Raw genomic sequence first — 18,504 nt, forward strand, 5'->3', positions numbered from 1 at the left:
TTTTTTTTTTTTTTTTTTTTTTTTTCTTTGCTTTGCTTTGCTTTTGGGTGGGAAGAAAACGGTATGGGTGCATTTGCATTGACCAACCGCTTTTTTGCTTATTGCTTTTTATTTTTGCTTTTTTTTTTAGTTGGGAGGGGGGGGGGGGAAATTGTATCGAAGATGGAAAGTCGTAGGTATTGTATAGATATAGGTATGTACATACAATGTAGGAGGGTGTGTGGGAAACGAGCTTTTGCAGCTTTTACATGCTGTATATTCGATTCGATCTATCCTCTAGGGGTGCTAGTGATGCTGGCGGTGTTGCAGACAAATAGTAGTAGTACTTTCATTCCTGGCACTAGATCTCAGCGGAGTTGGGAAGAGAAGAAAGTACTGGGATTTTTGGACGGTGGGTAGGGTATAATTGACGGAGTTATGTGGCGAAGACGAAGGGTTAACCTGGTATATGCAGATTACGAAGTACAGTACAGATTAACGTATTTGGTAAGCGAGCCGGCCATGTAAGCGAGCCGGCCACCGGCCGGCTTGGCAAGCAGTCCTGTATGCTGTGTATATCAGAATTCTGATTTACATACAAAATATGCAGTAATTTAAATGTTTATATAGCTGTTAAAACACCTAAAATCAAGCCTCTCTAGTCGGGTATCTTGTATATATATATCCAAGAACTCTGTATATACTACAGTAAGGCAGTACCCGGTAGTATAATTAATTATCTCCAGGCTCTATATCACCAGCTACTTTCTCCAAGGCCTGGATATTTTTAAAAGCCTTATATACTTCCTGAACTGTAAAGCTGTTCAGGCCGTTTATTTAATACTAATTATATCTTTATTTTAAGTTCTTTTTCTTAACAGCCTCACGAAGTTGGGAGTTCTTTTATTTTAAAAAAATAACTCAGTTTAAGGCTATCTTAGTACTTTTAAAAATATATAATAAGACAATTTATATAGATAAAGTCGAAGGATCTATTTCTTGAAGTAATTCAGAGATTTTTAACTTATACTTCTTGAATTACTTTAAATTCTTAGATATTTTAGTAACAGTTAAAACTATTTCTTAGCTACTTAGCCGGTTTTTCTCTCTATAAAAGATAAGATTATTTAGGATTTTATTTAAATTAAAAGAAATAATTCCAGCAGCTTTAAAGATACTTTAAATATTCTTTTTCTTAAAGATTTAGATATAGGCTTCCGGATAGAGGTTAAGAAAATTAATCTTCTTAATATAATAATATCTAGTTTATATAAGATATTTAAGAAAGCTGTTATACGCCTGTTTCAACAGTAAAAAGCAGACTATATCTAATAGTTAATAAAGATAAGAGGAGTTAGTAGATATATATACTAGAATAATATTATTTTCTCAGTATATATTATCAAATTAAGGTATTAAATAGGAGTTATACCTGTTAAGAATTAAGAAGCTATATTAGTCAGTTCTTTAGTTCTTAATATAAGAAATAAAGTATTCTTTAAGCTAGTATTCTCTAATTTCTTAATTAGTCTAGTTATTTGGCAATATCATAATATATTATAAAGAAGATAAACTATCTTTATACTATATTTAAATATATATTTTCGCTTTTAAAATTAAATATGCGGGTAATACCTAGCCGGCGGTGTTAATATACTTAATTAAAGTTATTTATTTATGATTACCTAGCTGTATAAAAAATAATCTTTCTTTATAAAAAGAATATATAATAACCTTAACTGTAACCACCAAGCCTATAGTAAAGCCAGTTTTATTAAAGTTATAGATATCTTTATCTATAATTCTGTATATAGCAATAACAGCTTAAATATGTTAAAACCAGGCCTGTATAACCTCAGGATCCTTATACTTTACTTATTTATAGTTAATTTAGCAAGTAAACCGACTTTTCAAGAACTTATACCGAGAAATAAAGTTATATATCTATTTTTTACCTATAGAATAAATTCTATCTTGGCCATACTTCTACAGTAAGATTATAGTTATATAATAGACTTAAAAGTGTCTTAGTACTGTACTATATTTATCAAGTAAATAAATCTATTTAACAAGTAAGTCCTCTTCCAAAGGAGTTAATTTATAGGAATTAGTATATATTTCTTTATGAAATATAACTCCCTTAAGGTATTCTTACAGTATTAACTAAGGAACTTAAAAAACGCGCGCAGCTTCACAGATTAACAAAATTTGATGTTTCTAAATAGCTTTAACTGCCAAGCAGAGCCTGCCTTCTTGTTCTACCAAGTTTTTTAATAATTTAGGCATTTTTCGTGGAGATATTGATGTTTGAATAGCCTCATATTCAAAGGGTGGGCGATTCATGTTGGGGTGGCCGGCTCGCTTACGTGGCCGGTTCGCTTACCGATTACGTTACATGCTTTCTGATTGCAGGGCAGTCTCGTGTAGGTGTGCGTGGGTGGGTGGCTATATGGGCATTCATTATACATTCTTAGTCCAACGTGAATGAAGTCATACTGGACCTATACACCAAGGTCAACGGGCGGTAATCTCTTACCGAGTGATATGCCTTGTTTCTATTGCCGGGCTGAGAGGCTGAGAAGAGAGAACCTCAGTGATCTACGGTCTCACCGGCAGCGCTACAGTATCCCTGCTCATGAGCAGGGATCAGTCGGTGGATGGTTTGGCTGGAGACGCCGGAACTCATTTCACCAAGGACTGGCGCGTGTGATGTGAGGCTGAGATCTGGTATTGCGTCAAGCAGCCAGGATGTTTCTTAGCGCAATACACAGACGACTGAGTGATTGCACCATCTTTATAATGCTGAATATTAATCCTGGCACGGTGTATCTTCAATACTTAGTACTTACTTGGGTCCTACCCCAGCTTAGTGCACATGTCGTATGCTTGGACCTATGCTTATTTCTTTATCTATCAGCCGCGTGCCTGGCTACGGTACATCCACCACCCAGATCTTCGCGAATTGCAAGTTTCTTGGAGCCTATCGGCTGGAAGTGAAGTCTAATAAAACGCAGCTAAGGCGCACGATCAAACGCCATACGTGTCACAAAAGGGGTCAACCAGGACAAGGCGCCATGGCTGTGCAGAGATTCGAAGTCAATGCCCACGCGAGAGGGACGTTCTTGACAGATGTGTTTGTTGTATGAGTGTGGGTAGGTAACAAGAGAGAGGTATTCTTTCCAGGGGGGAATTGCGACAATAGGCAAATAAAGAAAAAAGATAAAGAAATCAACGAGAAAATGTAAAGGGAAAATGGAACAAGAATCGAAGATCCACAGGTGAACCCGAAGGCAATGCACGAGCAATGGTGTGGATGGAAGAACACATCGAGCATCACATGAACAGAAATGCGGGAAACATAGGCACAGAATACCCCCTAAGCGCAAGCCAGCTTTTTGACTTCCGCCCATTGCCCGTGATAGTTCAAGACCATGCAAAGTCAACGGGCGACATGACAAGCGTGCAGCACTCATCCCGTTTTCCGATTTCACACCCGCAGCCCTCGCGCATCCATTACCTAGACCGTGTTTTGTCCGATTTCATCCGCGGATCCGGACGCGAGTCCTTCATTATCTCTACTAATTTACTCGGCAGCGGGCTTCTCCTCGGCAGGAGCAGCCTCCTCCTTATCGGCAGGAGCACTGGACTCGGCAGCCGGCTCGGCCTCCGACGAGGTCCAGAGCGTCTAGATATTTATTAGCAGGTGCCGTGATAAGTAAGGGCCATGGTAAACCCGAATACAGCGTCCACTTACCAGGTTGTCTCTGAGAAGCTGCATGATCAGGGTAGAGTCCTTGTAGCTCTCCTCGCTCAGGGTGTCAAGCTCTGCGGGGAGTCGTTAGCTTCTCGTCTGTCCACACGTGATCATCGACTAGACGTACCGGCAATAGCATCATCGAACGCAAGCTTGGCCAGGTGGCAGGCCTGGTCGGGGGAGTTGAGGATCTCGTAGTAGAAGACGGAGAAGTTCAGGGCGAGACCGAGACGGATGGGGTGGGTAGGGGCCAGGTCGGTTTGAGCGACCTCAGTAGCGCTCTTGTAGGCCTCGAGGGAGGCATCGGCGGCGCCCTTGCGGCGGTCGCCAACAGCGAACTCAGCAAGGTAACGGTGGTAGTCACCCTTCCTGTTAAACGGAAATGCTCACGTCAGTATGAAGACCAAGCAAGACACACAGGAATAGACGTACATCTTGTGGTAGAAGACCTTGGACTCGCCGCTCTGGGCAGAGGGGATCAGGTGCTTGTCGAGAACCTCGAGGATGTCATCGCAGATCTTGGCAAGTTCGGCCTCGATCTTCTGGCGGTACTCCTTGATAAGAGTGACCTGGGGGCTGTTGCCCTTGGACTCCTCTTTTTGCTCGATGGAGGTGACGATTCTCCAGGACGCACGACGGGCACCGATGACGTTCTTGTAAGCGACGGAGAGAAGATTGCGCTCCTCGACGGTGAGCTCTACATCGGTGGAGGCGACCTCCTTCATGTTCTCAACCATCTCTGAGAGGAAAGGATCAGTATCAGGGCGGTCGTGCGAGCGCGGGGAGGGGCGTTCAGGGATGACGTACCTTCGTAACGCTCAGCCTGCTCGGCGAGCTTGGCCAGGTAAACAGCATCTTCGCGGGCCATTGTGAAAGTAGGTTATCTGGATGAAGCAAAAGAAAAGGGAATGTTAGTCAGGCAATAAGTGGTACTTAATAAACAATGTCGACGTTATGACGAGATTTGCATTGATGAGGGAGGTGAGGAAGGATGGGGGGAAGCGCCACAGCGTCGACGGAAGTTGATAGATAGTGCCTCCGAAGCGAGGGGCAGCCAGTCACAGGGCAAAAGTGAGGCTGTGAAGTCAAGTGGTGCAAGGAACACGAAAAGCGATAACTGCCCTCCCCTCCCCTCCTTTTCCCGGCTTTCTGGAACCGTTCCCCGTGATAGGGAATCGATTGCCCATCCGTCGCAGAGAGTACGTAAATTGTGTGGGTGGAGGTGTAGGAAAAAAAGACGGAGAGGTAGGAATAAGCAAGCATGGTCATTCCTCGGATCATGTCCGTTGTGCTCATCGTCCCTGACCACACCACACACCCACACATCCATTCGACTATCAACAGGACGCATCGCGACGATCCCAGAGGCTTGTTGACGGCTCAGGGAGGGGAAGATTCGTCCTGCCGGGCCTTCTTTCGGCTAGCCGGTGACAAGACGGTTGTGTCGCGTTCCAGTGTAGTCTAGACGGGAGGAGGGAGGGGAGAGTGATGACTGCAGGTAGTTCCAGCCATTCCATGCGCAGCCCTGGCTAGGATCGTTTCCAGTGTCCCAGAGCCTCTCAATACCGCATGTTTGGGTCATTTGCGATCGTAGACCCCGTCGGAAACGACGGAGCGGCTGGATCACCCAGGATGAGGCAGGGGAAGTTTGGGCTTGGAAGTAGGAGTGGCAGTGGGAGAGATGACGGCAATGGAACAAAAGAGAGAAGCAACTCACCTGAACGGAAGAAGATAAAGAGGGATTGTGAGGATTCTATCGCCTGCAAAGTCAGTGGTGTTGCAGTAGAGTGAAATAGGTGTGCTAGAAGAATAATAGAGCAGAGTAATTTTTTTCTGTATTGCTCGTTTGGGGTTGTTTTTCTGTTTCGAATTTTGGGGGATTGGGGGGAGGGGAAAGAAGCCAAGTTGGATCACTAAGCGGGCAGGGGGGGGAGAGGGGAGAAGGAGAAGCAGAATAATGTGGGTGAAGTAAGAGGGAGGGGAAATTAGGAAGAAGTCAGAGGATTGACTGGTGACTGACCGGATTGGAGAGAGAAGGAAGTGAGATAGGTTGAGGGAGTTAGTCAGAGGAGGAGGAGAGTGAGAGAGATAGGTTTAGAGTGGTGGTGGTAGTAGTGGTGGTGGTGGTAGTTAGTAGTTAGTGAGTTGGAGGAAGTAAGATGGGAGAGGTTTAGTAGTTAGTTGACTTGCTTAGTGTCGGGGGAGGGGGAAAAGAGAATGGGAAGAAGAAGAGAGGGAGGGAGAGAAAGGGAGGGGGGAATCAGTCCGTTTGGGCCAGGTGGGAAATGGGCAATTAATGGCGGCCGGAAGAGGGGGGGGGCCCGGTGGTTTGAGTGAGTGACAGACACAAGACTTCACAGACACAGACAGACAGACAGACAAAATAGACAGAAAGGGAGTCACTCCCTTCTTCTCTCTTCCTTATTCTTTCTCTTCCCTCCCTCAATAATCACTCTGTGGCCAGGAAATCTCCCCCCCAAGCTTAGAGGGGGATGGCAAAAAAGGCACATCGCATCATTATTGTCATCGTCGTCATGATCCTCAAGCCTCTTCAGCCTGACTTCTAAATTCCAACTAGGGAACTCATGCACGCCTCTTACTCCTTTTCCTCCTGCAACTAAACCGAACCATACAGCCACTCTTCCCCTACAATGAGCAGTGACAATGAACATCGCCCGCCCCGTCAGGCTAGAATCTACTCAAGATAGGAGGTGGATGAAGGTGTATCCATTTTCACCCCTCTCCCCTCATTATTTCCCAGAAGGAAAAAAAAAAATCTTAGATCAATGGGGAAAAACACCGCAATATTACCACTATGGGTTTGCGGACCGGGATTATTGCTGCTAATACTACTGCCAATAATAAGATCTTCCCCCCTTCTGGTGGGTTTCTAGAATTGATTTGCTGGGAATTGCGCAGGGTGTGGGAGAGAGGCCAATGTGAAAGAGGGAGTAGAGACGGACAGAAGCAGACAGAAGCTCTCTGCTTCCAGTCTGCTGGCGCCTACGTAGTGCACTTCAACCAAAGCACACTGGATGGAGGTACATTCGGGATAGGATCATCATGCCCATTGACAAAGAGGCCCAGACTGGGACAGAATCAAGAAGAATCCCCAGACTTGCCCCCGTCCTCGAGGAAGTACCGTCTGCCCAAGATCGCGAAGGATAGGCACGTCTCCTGAATCCCTAACAGTAATGGCGAGGGTGATTTGCCAGCTTGTCTGCCTGGCTGGCTCTGGCTTTGGGTCGGTCGCTTGAGTGGTTCGGTGGGCCTCTCATCGTCATCCCTATTTCACTTCCGCCAATTGTCTAGCCCACGCTTTCACTTCCCAGTCCAGTCAACCACCAAGGGGCCGGACAGTAATAATTCGTGAAGCGGGTAAAGGAGTCTCAGAAAAAGAAAACACAAGGGAAAAGGGTCAAGATAGAGGAGCCGCTAGGTAGCATCCTGTGACCGATGCATTGGAAATATTGATTGATCTGAGCTCAAGGGGGGTCGCGTTTCTCTTTTTCTGGAATTTCGGGGAATAGCACTGATGGATCCGACTATTGGAAGGAGGCTATTCCATCTTTCGTCCTATAAATAGCCCTCAGGGATCGCTGGTAGGCCGGCGGCTGCTTGTCAAGCTTGTCAACGCTGTTGGCCAGTTGCCCGTTGACAGGACACACGGACGTAGGACATGATTGGTATCTGGACTACCAGACTTGAGTCCTGTACTTCGTAGATTATTGTGGAGTGGTGAACCTGTAGATTTTGCGTTGAGATTAGTAGGTGCCGGGGGGAGGTGGAAAGCTCCATCCAGCATTCTCAGCCACAACAACACCACACCGCACCACCGCAACAACAACAATAACAACAGCAGAATCGGGAACAGTCATGACCCGGGCCCAGTTCAGAGCGTGCAGGCCTTCCGGCCACAGCTCACCTGACCTGAGCTACCGGACCCGACAATCGGACGATGGCTGAGTCAACTTGGAACCGCTCTTCAGACCATCTCCCCATCCGGGCCGGCCCATCACATGATCTGCCAGTGCCGTGCCAACCACTTCCTACTAAGTGACCTCATGTCGTCATTGGTCTTGACACCCGGAGGGTTAGGTAATCCAGTACGAAAGTACTGCCAACCCAGAGTACTACAAGTACCTGAGGAGAGCTCGCTCGCCCTGCATCGTCTCATGTACCTTGACTTGTCACTATCACCATCTGACACATCCTCTTCCGACCCGATACCTTCTACCGCTCCCCCTCATCACATCCTCCTACCTCACACTTCAACCACCTCCCGCTCAACCTAATCAATCACCACCATGCTCCGCCAATCCATCACCAAGCCTCTCACCACCACTGTCCTCAGTCGCTCCTTCTCTGCTCTTGCCCCCAGAATGGCCGCAGGTGACACTGGTGCTCCCCGTCCCGGGGGTGTTCAATCTGGGTATGTTGTTCGCCAATTCAAAACAGCGCAGACCTCTCCAAGAAACAAATGACATCATCCACACCATCACTCTCACCGTTCAACCTCAAGCTAACACAATCCCTATGCAGTGACTCTTTCACCAAGCGCGAAGCCGCCCAGGAATCCCGTTACATCTACGAGAAGGAATTGGAGAAGTACGTCCCGCCCTTCCATCTAAACTCAACTCCATCCACGTCATCACTAACTTCGACCTCCCCAATCAAACAGGATCCAGAAACTGAGAGAACACATCAAGGAGCAGCGCGAGCACCTCGACAAGCTCGACAAGCACATGTAAGTTGAATAACCCCACCAACCATCCCGCAACCATCCGCCCGTCCCAAGGAAGAGAAGTACTAATCCGGCCATCTTCCGACAGCGACGAAATCACCAAGAACCAGGGCGGCGAGCAGAATTAGATTGCAATACCCCAAACGCATTGTTTCCCCACACTACACTGAATTCCACTTCTTATCTACACTCTTCAATGCTCTAACCCACTTATTATATCCACCTTCCCCGATGGGATAGGTCTTACTATCTACCTACCTCTCTCCTTCATTCATGCTTCGTGATTGAAGGGGAATTCACGATATGACTTGTATGTTGATGTGGATGGCCTCGCTTTTGATCTTAGCATAGGTTTTAGCGAGTTAGTCTATGCTGAGACTCTACTATGCTGGAGCATATTATTTGCTACGTTTTATGTGTAAACGCTCGTGAGGGTCGATAAGATAATTGGATTTAGTCAACTGCTCCGCGGTACGGTGTAGGCCGCAGATGCCAGACGTAGTCAGAGCGCTGTCGACTCACTTCTGATGGACAACCAAGGGTCTGGGGCTTTTATTCGATCTCAAGTAGCTACCAGCTATACTATTATCGCAATCAGTTGTTCCATTTCGAGGCATTCATCTTTTTAGTTCTATGTAAGCTAAGAACCAATTATGGTCAAGCGAAGCCGAGACAGAATACAACACTATTTTAAGAATGTAATCAGGCAAAGGATTTGTCTGCACGGTATACATGCTTCCCTCTGCATGATGTTTTCTTAGAGAAGCGCCACATCGCTAGCAACATAGCGCGGGCTCCCATTAGATCGATCAAATCAATTACTGGCTGAAAAAAATGAATGAGCTGCACATGTTCATCAGCAACCCCTACTGCCCAAACATACAGAACACTCTGCAAGTATAATGATACTTTATTATTCTTCATTATCCGTCCATCCGAAGTCCATGGCAAATCCGACACAATCACAATCGCGGGTGCAAAATGTGTACTCCGACAAAGCAGTTCTCAATGGATACAAACAACGCAACAGCAGAGTGAATAACGAGAGTGAAAGTAAAGAATGCCCCCCAACAGTAGGAAATAAGAACTCCACCGCAGGACATTTACCGCCGTCCCATGAAAGACCGATAGAAATCATCTGCCGCGCTACCGCCCATCGTTGAGTTACCCAATCCTCCATACCCGAACCGAGAGGATAGCGTCTGGCTTGCCCGCTGCGCCTTGGTGACCTTGTCCTGGAGCTCTGTGGTGCCCTGGTCGATGGTTTGGAGCTGCGCAAGATGGGAGTTGAGGATGCGCACGATTTGAGAGATCTGTTATTACGCCATGAATTAGTATCGCGGAAACGAGCCTTCGTTTAAATGGTGCGAAGAGGGGGGTAGGATTGAATACGTACCGGCTCATCAGCCTTGCTCGTCTTACTCAGAGTGGCAGAGGCGCTGTTGACTTCTTCAATCATACTAGTGAGATCCTTGCCCATTTCATCAAGGCGCTCGGAAAGCCTCTCGGCAGTTTTGTAACTATAATCGTAGCTGGATTAGTGGTTGACCCAGCATGCATGGAGGGGGTAGACTTACGTTCGCTCACGTTCCTGATCCGGGCCCTGGAGGGTTTCACCGGGGTTGAGCTGCTTGGACATCATCTCGTCAACTTCACGCTCGTACCGGTCGAGCCACGAGCTAAGTTCTTCCTGCTGTCCCTCGACGGAGGCCAACTGACGCTCCACTTCCTGGGTGGCTCGTTCTGCGTCCACGGTGCTACCATAGAGCTTCTGAACCTTTGTGCCGTTCTCGACGAGCATGCGGTCCCATTCGGCGACCTTCTCGGCTTGCTCACGGAAGTCCTTCTGGTACTTGGTAAGGTCGGTAGCCCAGCGAGTGATGATCTCGTCCATAGTCTTATTCTTGAGGCGGGACTGGGCGGGAGGGGTGGGACCGGCCGTGGAAGCACCAAGCCCGCTGGCGCTTGTTGCAGGCATGGTGGTCGACGTCGCGGGTTTGTCGCTTGCGGCAGTCGCAGATGTGGTAGCGGGTTGGGTAGAGGGTTGGGTCGCAGCAGGCTTGCTGAACAACCCACCGGCAGCAGGGGCAGCGGCTGGAGTGGTTGTTGGTGCAGCAGTAGCAGTAGTGCTTGGTGTCGTTGTCGTCGTGCTTGTCGCGGTAGTTCCGCCAAGGTTGAACAATCCGCCGCTGGGAGCAGCTGGGGTGGTGGAGGGGGTGGCCGATGAGGTAGCTCCGCCGAGTGTGGGAAACAGTGATTTTTGAGGAGTGGAAGAGGAAGCAGCGGGTGTGGTTGAAGATGGGGTGCTGGTAGTTGGGGTGCCCAGCGAGGGAAAAGTGGGCTTTGTCGCATCAGCGCCGGTCAGTGGCTTGAAAGCAGGGGCGGCGCCTCCAGCCGGAGCAGCATTGCCAAAGAGAGACTTCGGGGCATTGTCACCGGTGGTAGCCGCAGGGGTCGTTGTTGTGGACTCCGCCGGCTTGTCTTTGTTCGCGTTTGCAAAGAGGCCACCACCCGTGGGTGCCGACGGGGCAGCACCAAACAATGGCTTTTGTGCCGGATTTGACCCGAAAAGGCCGCCGCCGGTCGATTGCGGCTGTGTAGCGTTAGCATTGCCGAACAACGAAGGGGTAGTCGTCGCCGCTGTCGTCGCCGAGTTGGCGGCGGACGTGGCAGCCGGGGTCGTGGAGGCGGCGGGAGTTGGGTTCAAGTTTCCGAAGAGAGAGTTGGCGGGCTTTTGTGCTGGCTGAGCTCCTCCGAAGAGAGAAGGCGTCTGGCCTGTGGTGGCAGGCGGTGGCCCAGCAGGCGTGGTGGACGAAGCATTCCCAAAGAGACCTCCTCCCTGCTGCGCTGGAGTAGCTGTATTGTTTCCGAAGAGGGGCTTAGGGGCATTGTTCCCGAAAAGACCGCTCGTAGCAGGCTGTCCCGAGCTGGGGGTTTCGGTCGTTTTGTTTGGTGTCAAAGAAGCACCGGAGCCGAACAAAGGCGTCGACTGGCCCGTGGCTGCCGGCTTGCTTGCAGCGCCGAAACTGAAGGGTGAAGTGTTGCTGTTGGCAGCGGTAGCTCCAGCGTTTCCAAACAGAGGTGTAGATGAGCCGCTTGTCGTGGTAGCTCCTACATTGCCAAAGAGCCCACCACCGCTGGGGGTGCCAGCATTTGCGCCTCCGGCAGATCCAAATAGGCCGCCTTTAGATGCGCCGCTGTTGGCGTTGGAGTCGAAAGAAAACATGCTCATGGCGATGGAGGAGGAGTGAAGGATATGGAATGGACAGGGCTACCCTAGAGGGACGAGAAAACAAAGTCAGTCTAAGACGGGAGTGAAGAAGATGAAAAGAGTCCAGCAGACAGAGGGATACTGACTGCGCCCGATGAGAGGTCACGGAAGCGCCCTCGGGAAAGCAAAATGCGCAATTGATCGGACTGAGGGAGCGAAATCCGCGTGCTTGACAAGCAAAGAAAGGATAATATCAACGATCTGGTGGTTGGACGCTGGGAATCTCCAGACTTTCTGCCGCCTTTACTCTTTGGGCGGCGGGCGGGCGGCTGAAGGAAGCAGCATAGGCGCTTGTCGCGGCTGGCGGTTAGGCCACAAGCTTGGGGATCAGGCATCAAGAGCACCTGTGTCTTACTGCCTCAGGTCACGGTCGAGACTCACATCGACCCCGAAGATCACGGCTGGACGACCTCATGCATCCTTCGTCTGGCTACTACTCGCCTCAATCCCATTTGTCTCCTGACTTCTATCCACAAAACAAAAACAACAAATTTCAGGAATACATGCTCTACCATTGGAATCTTGCTTAAACGCTCCCCCTCCAAATGTCGGACCGGCTCTCCCGTCCATCCAGTCCATACTTGGAGCCCCCAAGGAAGAGCGTCGAGTTGGAAGACCCCGGTGCTCGGGACTCCGGTAAGCCTCTCTTCAACCCACCATCCTCGCAATTCGGACTGGGCCTGGTCGCAGAAACTTCTAACAATTTCGATATTTGAACAGTCGCCAACAGCGACGATGAGCATTTCTCTGATGCCAGCGAAGGTCATCAGCACCCTTCCTCCCGCCCCTCCGCCGGCCGCGCATCATCCCCTATCCCACTTACACGAGTAGAACGAGTCGATGAGGATCCAGCACATGGCGAAGTCCCCGGAACATCCGCCTACGAGATTAGAACTCAAGATGCGGTTCCTGATCAGGTCGAAGTCATCCCTGATGGGTCCCGCAGTCGGAGCACTTCGATGTCCGGGCAGCAGCAGCGACCGATGACGCCCAGTTCGCCCATTCCCCGGACGGTAGTCGAGAAGGTGGATCTGGACCAACCGAGTCATGGGGATATACCTGGCACTCCGGCCTACGAGCTGCGCAAAGCGGATGCGGTACCAGACGTCGTTGTGAAAGCATCCGAGTCGGATGCTGCGCCCATCCCCGAGTCGGTTTCCGTTCCTACCGATACAGCCGCGCCCGAGACGCTGCTGTCCCGAGTCAACTCGCACACAAACGACGAAGAGTCATCACCACAAGTGTCAGCAGATGATGTAGAAGCACGGCCACACGCTCATCGGGCCAAACCCAGTGACCCTCAGCCGGATCAGACGGAAATGGTCGCGGCGGAGCCCCCAGGTAAGTCGGGTTTCTGTTAACCACCAGCATAAAATTTCAGGGACGATTGACCAATGCAGACTCGCCTGCAAGCCATCGAAGTCACACCCGCCGGAAATCCCCAGTGACCGATGAAGACTTCGGGGAAGAAGAAATGCCTGGGGGTGGTGCAGACGACTTCGATGATTTCACCGAGGGACAAGACGACATGGGAGACTTCGACGACGCGGACTTCGGGGACTTTGACGACGGCTTCCAGGAGCCGAGTGCAGCGGTTCCTGTCGACACCGAAGTCTCGCAACCTCCCACGCCGCCCTCTGTTGTATGTGTGACAACCTTTTTCAGTCGATGAATGCCTGCTAACGCTCATAAAGCCGACGCTTCTCGACTTCACCACCCACAAAACCATCCCCGACCTCTACGCAGCGCTAGACGACCCTCTCGATCAACTCTTCCCCTCCACGACATCATTACCATCCTCACAGCTCGACCCGATCCCGAACGCTACCGCCATCTTCAGCACCGAACGCTCTCTCTCCCTCTGGTCCCAACTCGTCGCTCCCCCACCCCTCCAGCCCCAGAACTGGGTTAAATCGCGCATCCGCCGCCTCTTCCTCGTCTCGCTAGGCGTCCCCGTCGACCTAGACGAGATCCTCCCCGCATCCAAACAAAAGAAGCTCGTCCTCCCCTCCCTCACCATCTCCTCCAACACCTCCTCAACCGCCACCCCGAATCCCACCTCCCAAGATCCCGGCACCGCCACCCCAACCCACGCAACCTCTCACTCTCGCTCCCAGAGCCTCGCCGCCAACGCGAACCGCAATAGCACCCAAAGCACAGCCGGCGGCACCGGCAGCCCAGGCGGCACGCCCCGCAGCGCCGCCCGCCGACGACGCGAGGCCTCCCCGCCCCCAGACCTAGATCTCTCCGCCGTCCGCCGCCTCTGCGCCACGACAGACGCGGCACTAGGCGGTCTGACGGACGGGGAACTCAAGGGCCATGTCCAGGAATTAGAATGGGTGACACTGCGAGCGAGCTCGGTGTTAGAGTACTGGTTGAAACGGCTAGACGGGCTAGTAAGTGAGAAGGAGGCATTCGAAGGCGTGATTGAGAATCTAGTCAGCCATGCAAGGAGAGTGCGCAAGTAGTTCTGGTTCTTTTCGCTCCTTACTCGAACGGAACGGCGCCCGGGGGGTGGGGAACGACCGATTCGCTGTCCGTTCTTTTATTTATAGCTTATAATGTCACTACAAGGAGGGGAGCAAAACAGACGGATTACACTCAATGGATAGGGTGCTGCGGACGGGCGGAGGGTAAGGGAACAAACAAGTTGTAATTGGTAATGATATGATATATACCTGATACATGCTTTTTTTCCTTCTTCTATTGGATGGGTGGTTCTGGTATCAGTTCAATCCCTCTTTTCTAAATTGCTTAGAGGGATAGGCTATTGTTGTGTGGTGCTGGTTTCGTGGTTCTATCAACCTGGGGAACACATGTCTGTGTTTCCGGGTGCAGCTTATATATGATCTTGAATAAGACATTACTATTTCTTCGGCGACCGATAGCGGTACTTTTTGATCTCGGACGCATCCGGTCGACTCCAACTAACCGATCACCTGCTGGGAGAACCCGAAGACTTGTCTGGGTCCCTTACGGACACGGCTTTCTAAATTCACGCCGACGTCCGTTGTTGAACCTGTTATGTGCGGAAGGAGAATTATGGTTACATGCTATAGGTACCGGCCATAAGTGCCCAGGGTCAGCAGCAATCATATTAGAAGACTTGAAGGTCCATCTATCATCCATTCTGTATCTAATAATCTACTTGATACCAAGGACCATATCCACAGCAACAGCATCCCAACTCCATTCTCATCCAGAGATGGGAAATAAAAAAAAAATAGGCAGGGAGAAACAAGGGTGGGGGTATCGTTGAAGAAGAGATTCGTTGGCTCAGAACGCTAAGAGAAAATAACAAACAAGAAGAAAAAAAAAAGTGAAAAGAGTCAAGGAAAGGCGGAAATAAATACCGAGAGCACCATTGCTCAAATTTGATCACCATCCAATATCATAAAAATGAATTTAGATGGGCTCCCTGCTGTATTATCCACCAACTTAATCCCCGGAAATGGCCCAGATGATGCGCCAGGGCCTCAGTCGAGGGCAATGACCGCCGAGGCTTCGCTTACTGTCTGAGTGACTTGGGATACTGTTTCCGGCGTGTCGACTTTTTGTCTCTTGGGGACAGGACTGTCCAGACCCCTAGAGGAGCGCTTAGCAGTCGGAAGGTCTGCTTCCGTGACCACCGTCCAAGAGCCATCGCGAGCGACTCGAATGGCGCGGGCATCATGAAGCTGATTCGTGCGTAGCAGTTCTTTGTGCACGTCAGCCATGAACTCATCGCGCACCAACATTTGTGGACGGGCGTCAAGACGACAAATTGGACAGCGCCAATCATTGGGCAAGGGACGCTGCCCAGAGGTGGCGGCGCGGGTGTGTATAAAAGTTTCGTGGTCGAAGCACTCGGAATGGAGACAAGATCGTCCGCGAACGGGTTGCTGAAACACTCGAGCCGTGAAGGGGTCGACAAGGTTGATCACAAGGTCATCACTAACCACGTGCAGGTCATCATCATTGTCATCATGACTGGTGGCCGCCTCGAGACGCTGGTGAATGCGACGACGGGTGTCATCTGCGCAGAGCGTCTGTGCAAGTGCGATGACGGACTCGCGAGCGGAAATCTGAGCGATCTCGACGGCGATGGCGTAGAGTTTGTCCTTCTGCTCGTCTGCATCACGGATAAAGTGCAACGAAATTTTGTTTTCGCCCGGGCGCAGATGGGAAGTGATGTCGAGAGGTAGGTCTTTGGCATGGTGATGTTTCCGACGTACAAAAAGTTCAGTGTCATTGACGAAAATATAAATTACGCTGGGCCAGACGCAGTCGGCCAGACTCCAAGTAGATTCATCAATTGGGAGCTTTGACTTGGGGGAGACAGATACACAGCGCAGACGGTAGAGCTGCTGACCATCCATTAAAACGCGCACATGATGGGGAAGTTCGCCAGAGCTCATTTGGGCAGGCGCTGGCAGACGGCCCGCATCCTCTTGGGTTAGATTGAAGGACCAGTGAAACTGACACTCAAAGCGGCCCAATGGCGTCGGCGTGAGTGCAAATGAGTCAAGATACTGGAACAGCATTGCCTCTTGAACCTCACCAGCCGGTCCCCGTTTGATAAGCTGGTGAACTGGATCACGAAGATGGGCCTGGTGCAACGCATCCCGTGGATGTGGTGGCATGGTGTTGGCTGACAAGGTCTTGCCGGGCGAAGGCAGGAGCAGTGTTGAGGCTAAAGTCTTTCGCGGTGTCGAAGAAGGCAGCCCCGGCCGTGAGGTTTGACGCATTGTTAGAATGGCTTGTTGGGCAGCCTCAGCCTGCACAGGCGTTGGACGAGGTCGAGGCTGGGCTTGCGTCGGCGGTGTCACCGTAGGAGCAGGAACAGGACGTGGGGGAGGCGCAGTGACGGACATACGAGCCATGGGGGGTGTCAAGGCGGGTGATCGAAGAGGTTGCTGCGGAGCTGATACAGCGGCAGCAGGTGAAATCGGTGAAATCGGTGAAATTTGCGAGAGAAGGCCCACGGGAGGTGGGGTCGGTAATGGTAACACTCCTGGCCTGCCCGGCGAGTGAATGAATTTACCCGGATGCGGGGGACCCGAGGCACCGATGGATGGCGAGCCAAAGAGGGACGGCGGTGTGTTTGTGGGAGGATAACCCATATTAACGTGATACAAGGTGAGAATCATATCGGTTTCCATGCACGCGCGTGACAAGGGGACGGCCTCCGTCATCGCGAGGGCCAGACGGTCCTCTGTCAGGGCAGCGTCATGCCGAAAAATCTCGGACAGACGTCCTTCTTGCTTGTTCGGGTGGGGGATACGGCGCGTCAAGGCCAGAAAGATAGTCTGATGCAGCACAGGGGAGCGCAAGCCGAAATTGCTAATTAGTTCCTCAACCAAAGGTGGCAGACCTCGCTCACGGATGTGCTGCTCGAAGGCATTCCAGCGCCGGCCGAGCAGGACCAAAGCAGCCATGGCCTGAGAAAGAGCCGCCGACCACCATGGTAGGCACAGCATCTTCGGTACTGGCTCTGGGAAGTAGACAGCCCATTGAAGGAATCTCGGCGACAGAAGACCATTCTCGACGAGCAGCTGGCCGAGTGCCTTCAAGCCTTCGAAATGATATCCCGAGAAGTCCCGCAGCTGCGATAGCTCCGCAGGGGCGTAGGTAGCCAGGCTGTATAACTGATGGATCACGAGATAGATGATGTCCTGACTTTGCAGGGCATCGCGCAGCAGACGAATGCGGGCATTCTCCAAGGCCACGGATCCGACTGCATGTCGTGAGGGGTCGGAGTCGAAAGCCTGCCACTTCTCGTACGCGGCGGAAAAATACGCGGGATCTCCAATGAGTCGAGGCGGGTAGCCCGAGAAATTGTCCCGGTTATGGATAACACTGACTGGCTCAGTCCCTGTGGTCCTTACTGCGGGGTTCGGTATGCGAGAGCTGGCCCCGGTGGGCGGGGTTATTTGTGTGGAAGTCCCCGCTGTAGTGGAAGGCGTCATGGCCGGGGCCCAGGAGGGCCCGGGGCGTGACGAGGATACAGACGCCGGGCCGGCCGATATGCGAAAGCAAGCTTTGGTACGCCCCCTGGGGGGTTCCGTGGGAGTGTCGGTTGTGGAGGGCGTCATGGCCCGGGGGAGAGAGGGCGTAGGGTGCGACGCGGGCACAGGCGCTGGACCGGCCGCATTCCGAGGCAGACACGGCTGAGGTTGTGATAGATCTAAGGGCGTGGTCAGAGCTCGGGGCGGAGCTGAACGAGCAGCAATTGAGCGAAGGAATTTCGCAGGGCTAGGAGGCAGGTGCGGAGCTGAAGCTGAAGGTGGTGGCGGTGATTGTATGGGTATTGGGAACAGCGATGAAGGAGGCGGCGGCGGAGGCAGCGGCGGCGGAGGAAGATTTCTAGCGGGACGAGGAGGAGGAGGAGGAACGATCGGCAAGCCTGATGGACGTGTGCGGAAAGCACCTGGGGGTGAATCAGCAGAGGAAGAAGGAAAGGCATTCATCCAGGCCGGTCGGGCGCCGCCTAGAAATATGTGGGCGGTGGAGTTGCTGGACTGGAGTGCGGGTTGATTCGCGGAAGACATGGTGCATCTTGATGCTCAGGACTTTCTGGTTTGATTTATCACAGGGATTCATTTCAGTCTCTCATGGGATACATCCAGAGTGTCATTATTTTAACAAGAAAGAGGAAGAGAGGAGAAAAGAAGGAGAAAGAGGAGGGGGAGAGACAGCAGCAGCAACAACAACAACAATAACAATAATCTCGATCAAGACAGCAAACAGAGAAGGAACACCCCCATTCAGTCAGTG

The 18,504-nt window shown here is 51.2% G+C and overlaps 5 protein-coding genes across 5 annotated transcripts; 2 read left to right on the forward strand and 3 right to left on the reverse strand.

Annotated features, from left to right (window-relative positions):
* Positions 1 to 3,562: 3,562 nt before the first annotated feature.
* On the reverse strand, positions 3,563 to 4,601 carry artA (14-3-3 adaptor artA; the record flags this gene model as incomplete). The annotated part of the gene is made up of 5 exons (XM_025696378.1): positions 3,563 to 3,664; positions 3,734 to 3,804; positions 3,861 to 4,102; positions 4,166 to 4,472; positions 4,541 to 4,601. 5 exons carry the CDS (start codon positions 4,599 to 4,601, stop codon positions 3,563 to 3,565), a joined length of 783 nt encoding a protein of 260 aa, XP_025550408.1.
* A 3,066-nt stretch (positions 4,602 to 7,667) lies between these two features.
* BO97DRAFT_406212 (uncharacterized protein) lies at positions 7,668 to 9,053 on the forward strand. Its single transcript, XM_025695368.1, has 4 exons — positions 7,668 to 8,165; positions 8,276 to 8,341; positions 8,415 to 8,480; positions 8,566 to 9,053. The coding sequence occupies exons 1-4, from the start codon at positions 8,041 to 8,043 to the stop codon at positions 8,603 to 8,605; spliced, it is 297 nt and encodes a 98-aa protein (XP_025550409.1). The 5' UTR covers positions 7,668 to 8,040; the 3' UTR covers positions 8,606 to 9,053.
* A 317-nt stretch (positions 9,054 to 9,370) lies between these two features.
* Positions 9,371 to 11,950, reverse strand: BO97DRAFT_392197 (putative nucleoporin Nsp1). The gene is made up of 4 exons (XM_025693857.1): positions 11,835 to 11,950; positions 10,055 to 11,753; positions 9,874 to 9,997; positions 9,371 to 9,790 (listed from the first exon to the last, which is right to left on the reverse strand). Exons 2-4 carry the CDS (start codon positions 11,707 to 11,709, stop codon positions 9,581 to 9,583), a joined length of 1,989 nt encoding a protein of 662 aa, XP_025550410.1. The 5' UTR covers positions 11,710 to 11,753; positions 11,835 to 11,950; the 3' UTR covers positions 9,371 to 9,580.
* Positions 11,951 to 12,136: 186 nt separating this feature from the next.
* On the forward strand, positions 12,137 to 14,391 carry BO97DRAFT_406215 (uncharacterized protein). The gene is made up of 4 exons (XM_025695369.1): positions 12,137 to 12,384; positions 12,469 to 13,089; positions 13,149 to 13,390; positions 13,443 to 14,391. The coding sequence occupies exons 1-4, from the start codon at positions 12,294 to 12,296 to the stop codon at positions 14,214 to 14,216; spliced, it is 1,728 nt and encodes a 575-aa protein (XP_025550411.1). The 5' UTR covers positions 12,137 to 12,293; the 3' UTR covers positions 14,217 to 14,391.
* A 487-nt stretch (positions 14,392 to 14,878) lies between these two features.
* On the reverse strand, positions 14,879 to 17,092 carry BO97DRAFT_370609 (MIZ zinc finger domain protein). The gene is made up of 2 exons (XM_025692781.1): positions 16,512 to 17,092; positions 14,879 to 16,427 (listed from the first exon to the last, which is right to left on the reverse strand). Exons 1-2 carry the CDS (start codon positions 16,920 to 16,922, stop codon positions 15,225 to 15,227), a joined length of 1,614 nt encoding a protein of 537 aa, XP_025550412.1. The 5' UTR covers positions 16,923 to 17,092; the 3' UTR covers positions 14,879 to 15,224.
* Positions 17,093 to 18,504: the final 1,412 nt, after the last annotated feature.

The sequence above is a fragment of the Aspergillus homomorphus genome (assembly GCF_003184865.1).
Source record: "Aspergillus homomorphus CBS 101889 unplaced genomic scaffold BO97scaffold_23, whole genome shotgun sequence".
NCBI lineage: Eukaryota > Fungi > Ascomycota > Eurotiomycetes > Eurotiales > Aspergillaceae > Aspergillus > Aspergillus homomorphus.

Bases quoted from the DNA above. Each gene is read 5' to 3' on its own strand.
- BO97DRAFT_406212 (XM_025695368.1), top strand. From the start codon at position 8,041: ATGCTCCGCCAATCCATCACCAAGCCTCTCACCACCACTGTCCTCAGT. The intron at 8,342-8,414 runs GTACGTCCCGCC...CCAATCAAACAG, and splicing joins TACGAGAAGGAATTGGAGAA to GATCCAGAAACTGAGAGAAC. The intron at 8,481-8,565 runs GTAAGTTGAATA...ATCTTCCGACAG, and splicing joins GACAAGCTCGACAAGCACAT to CGACGAAATCACCAAGAACC.
- BO97DRAFT_392197 (XM_025693857.1), bottom strand. From the start codon at position 11,709: ATGAGCATGTTTTCTTTCGACTCCAACGCCAACAGCGGCGCATCTAAA. The intron at 9,998-10,054 runs GTAAGTCTACCC...CTACGATTATAG, and splicing joins GATCAGGAACGTGAGCGAAC to TTACAAAACTGCCGAGAGGC. The intron at 9,791-9,873 runs GTACGTATTCAA...GCGTAATAACAG, and splicing joins CGAGCAAGGCTGATGAGCCG to ATCTCTCAAATCGTGCGCAT.
- BO97DRAFT_406215 (XM_025695369.1), top strand. From the start codon at position 12,294: ATGTCGGACCGGCTCTCCCGTCCATCCAGTCCATACTTGGAGCCCCCA. The intron at 12,385-12,468 runs GTAAGCCTCTCT...ATATTTGAACAG, and splicing joins CCCCGGTGCTCGGGACTCCG to TCGCCAACAGCGACGATGAG. The intron at 13,391-13,442 runs GTATGTGTGACA...ACGCTCATAAAG, and splicing joins CTCCCACGCCGCCCTCTGTT to CCGACGCTTCTCGACTTCAC.
- BO97DRAFT_370609 (XM_025692781.1), bottom strand. From the start codon at position 16,922: ATGACGGAGGCCGTCCCCTTGTCACGCGCGTGCATGGAAACCGATATG. The intron at 16,428-16,511 runs GTGCAGGCTGAG...ACACCGCGAAAG, and splicing joins CTCGACCTCGTCCAACGCCT to ACTTTAGCCTCAACACTGCT.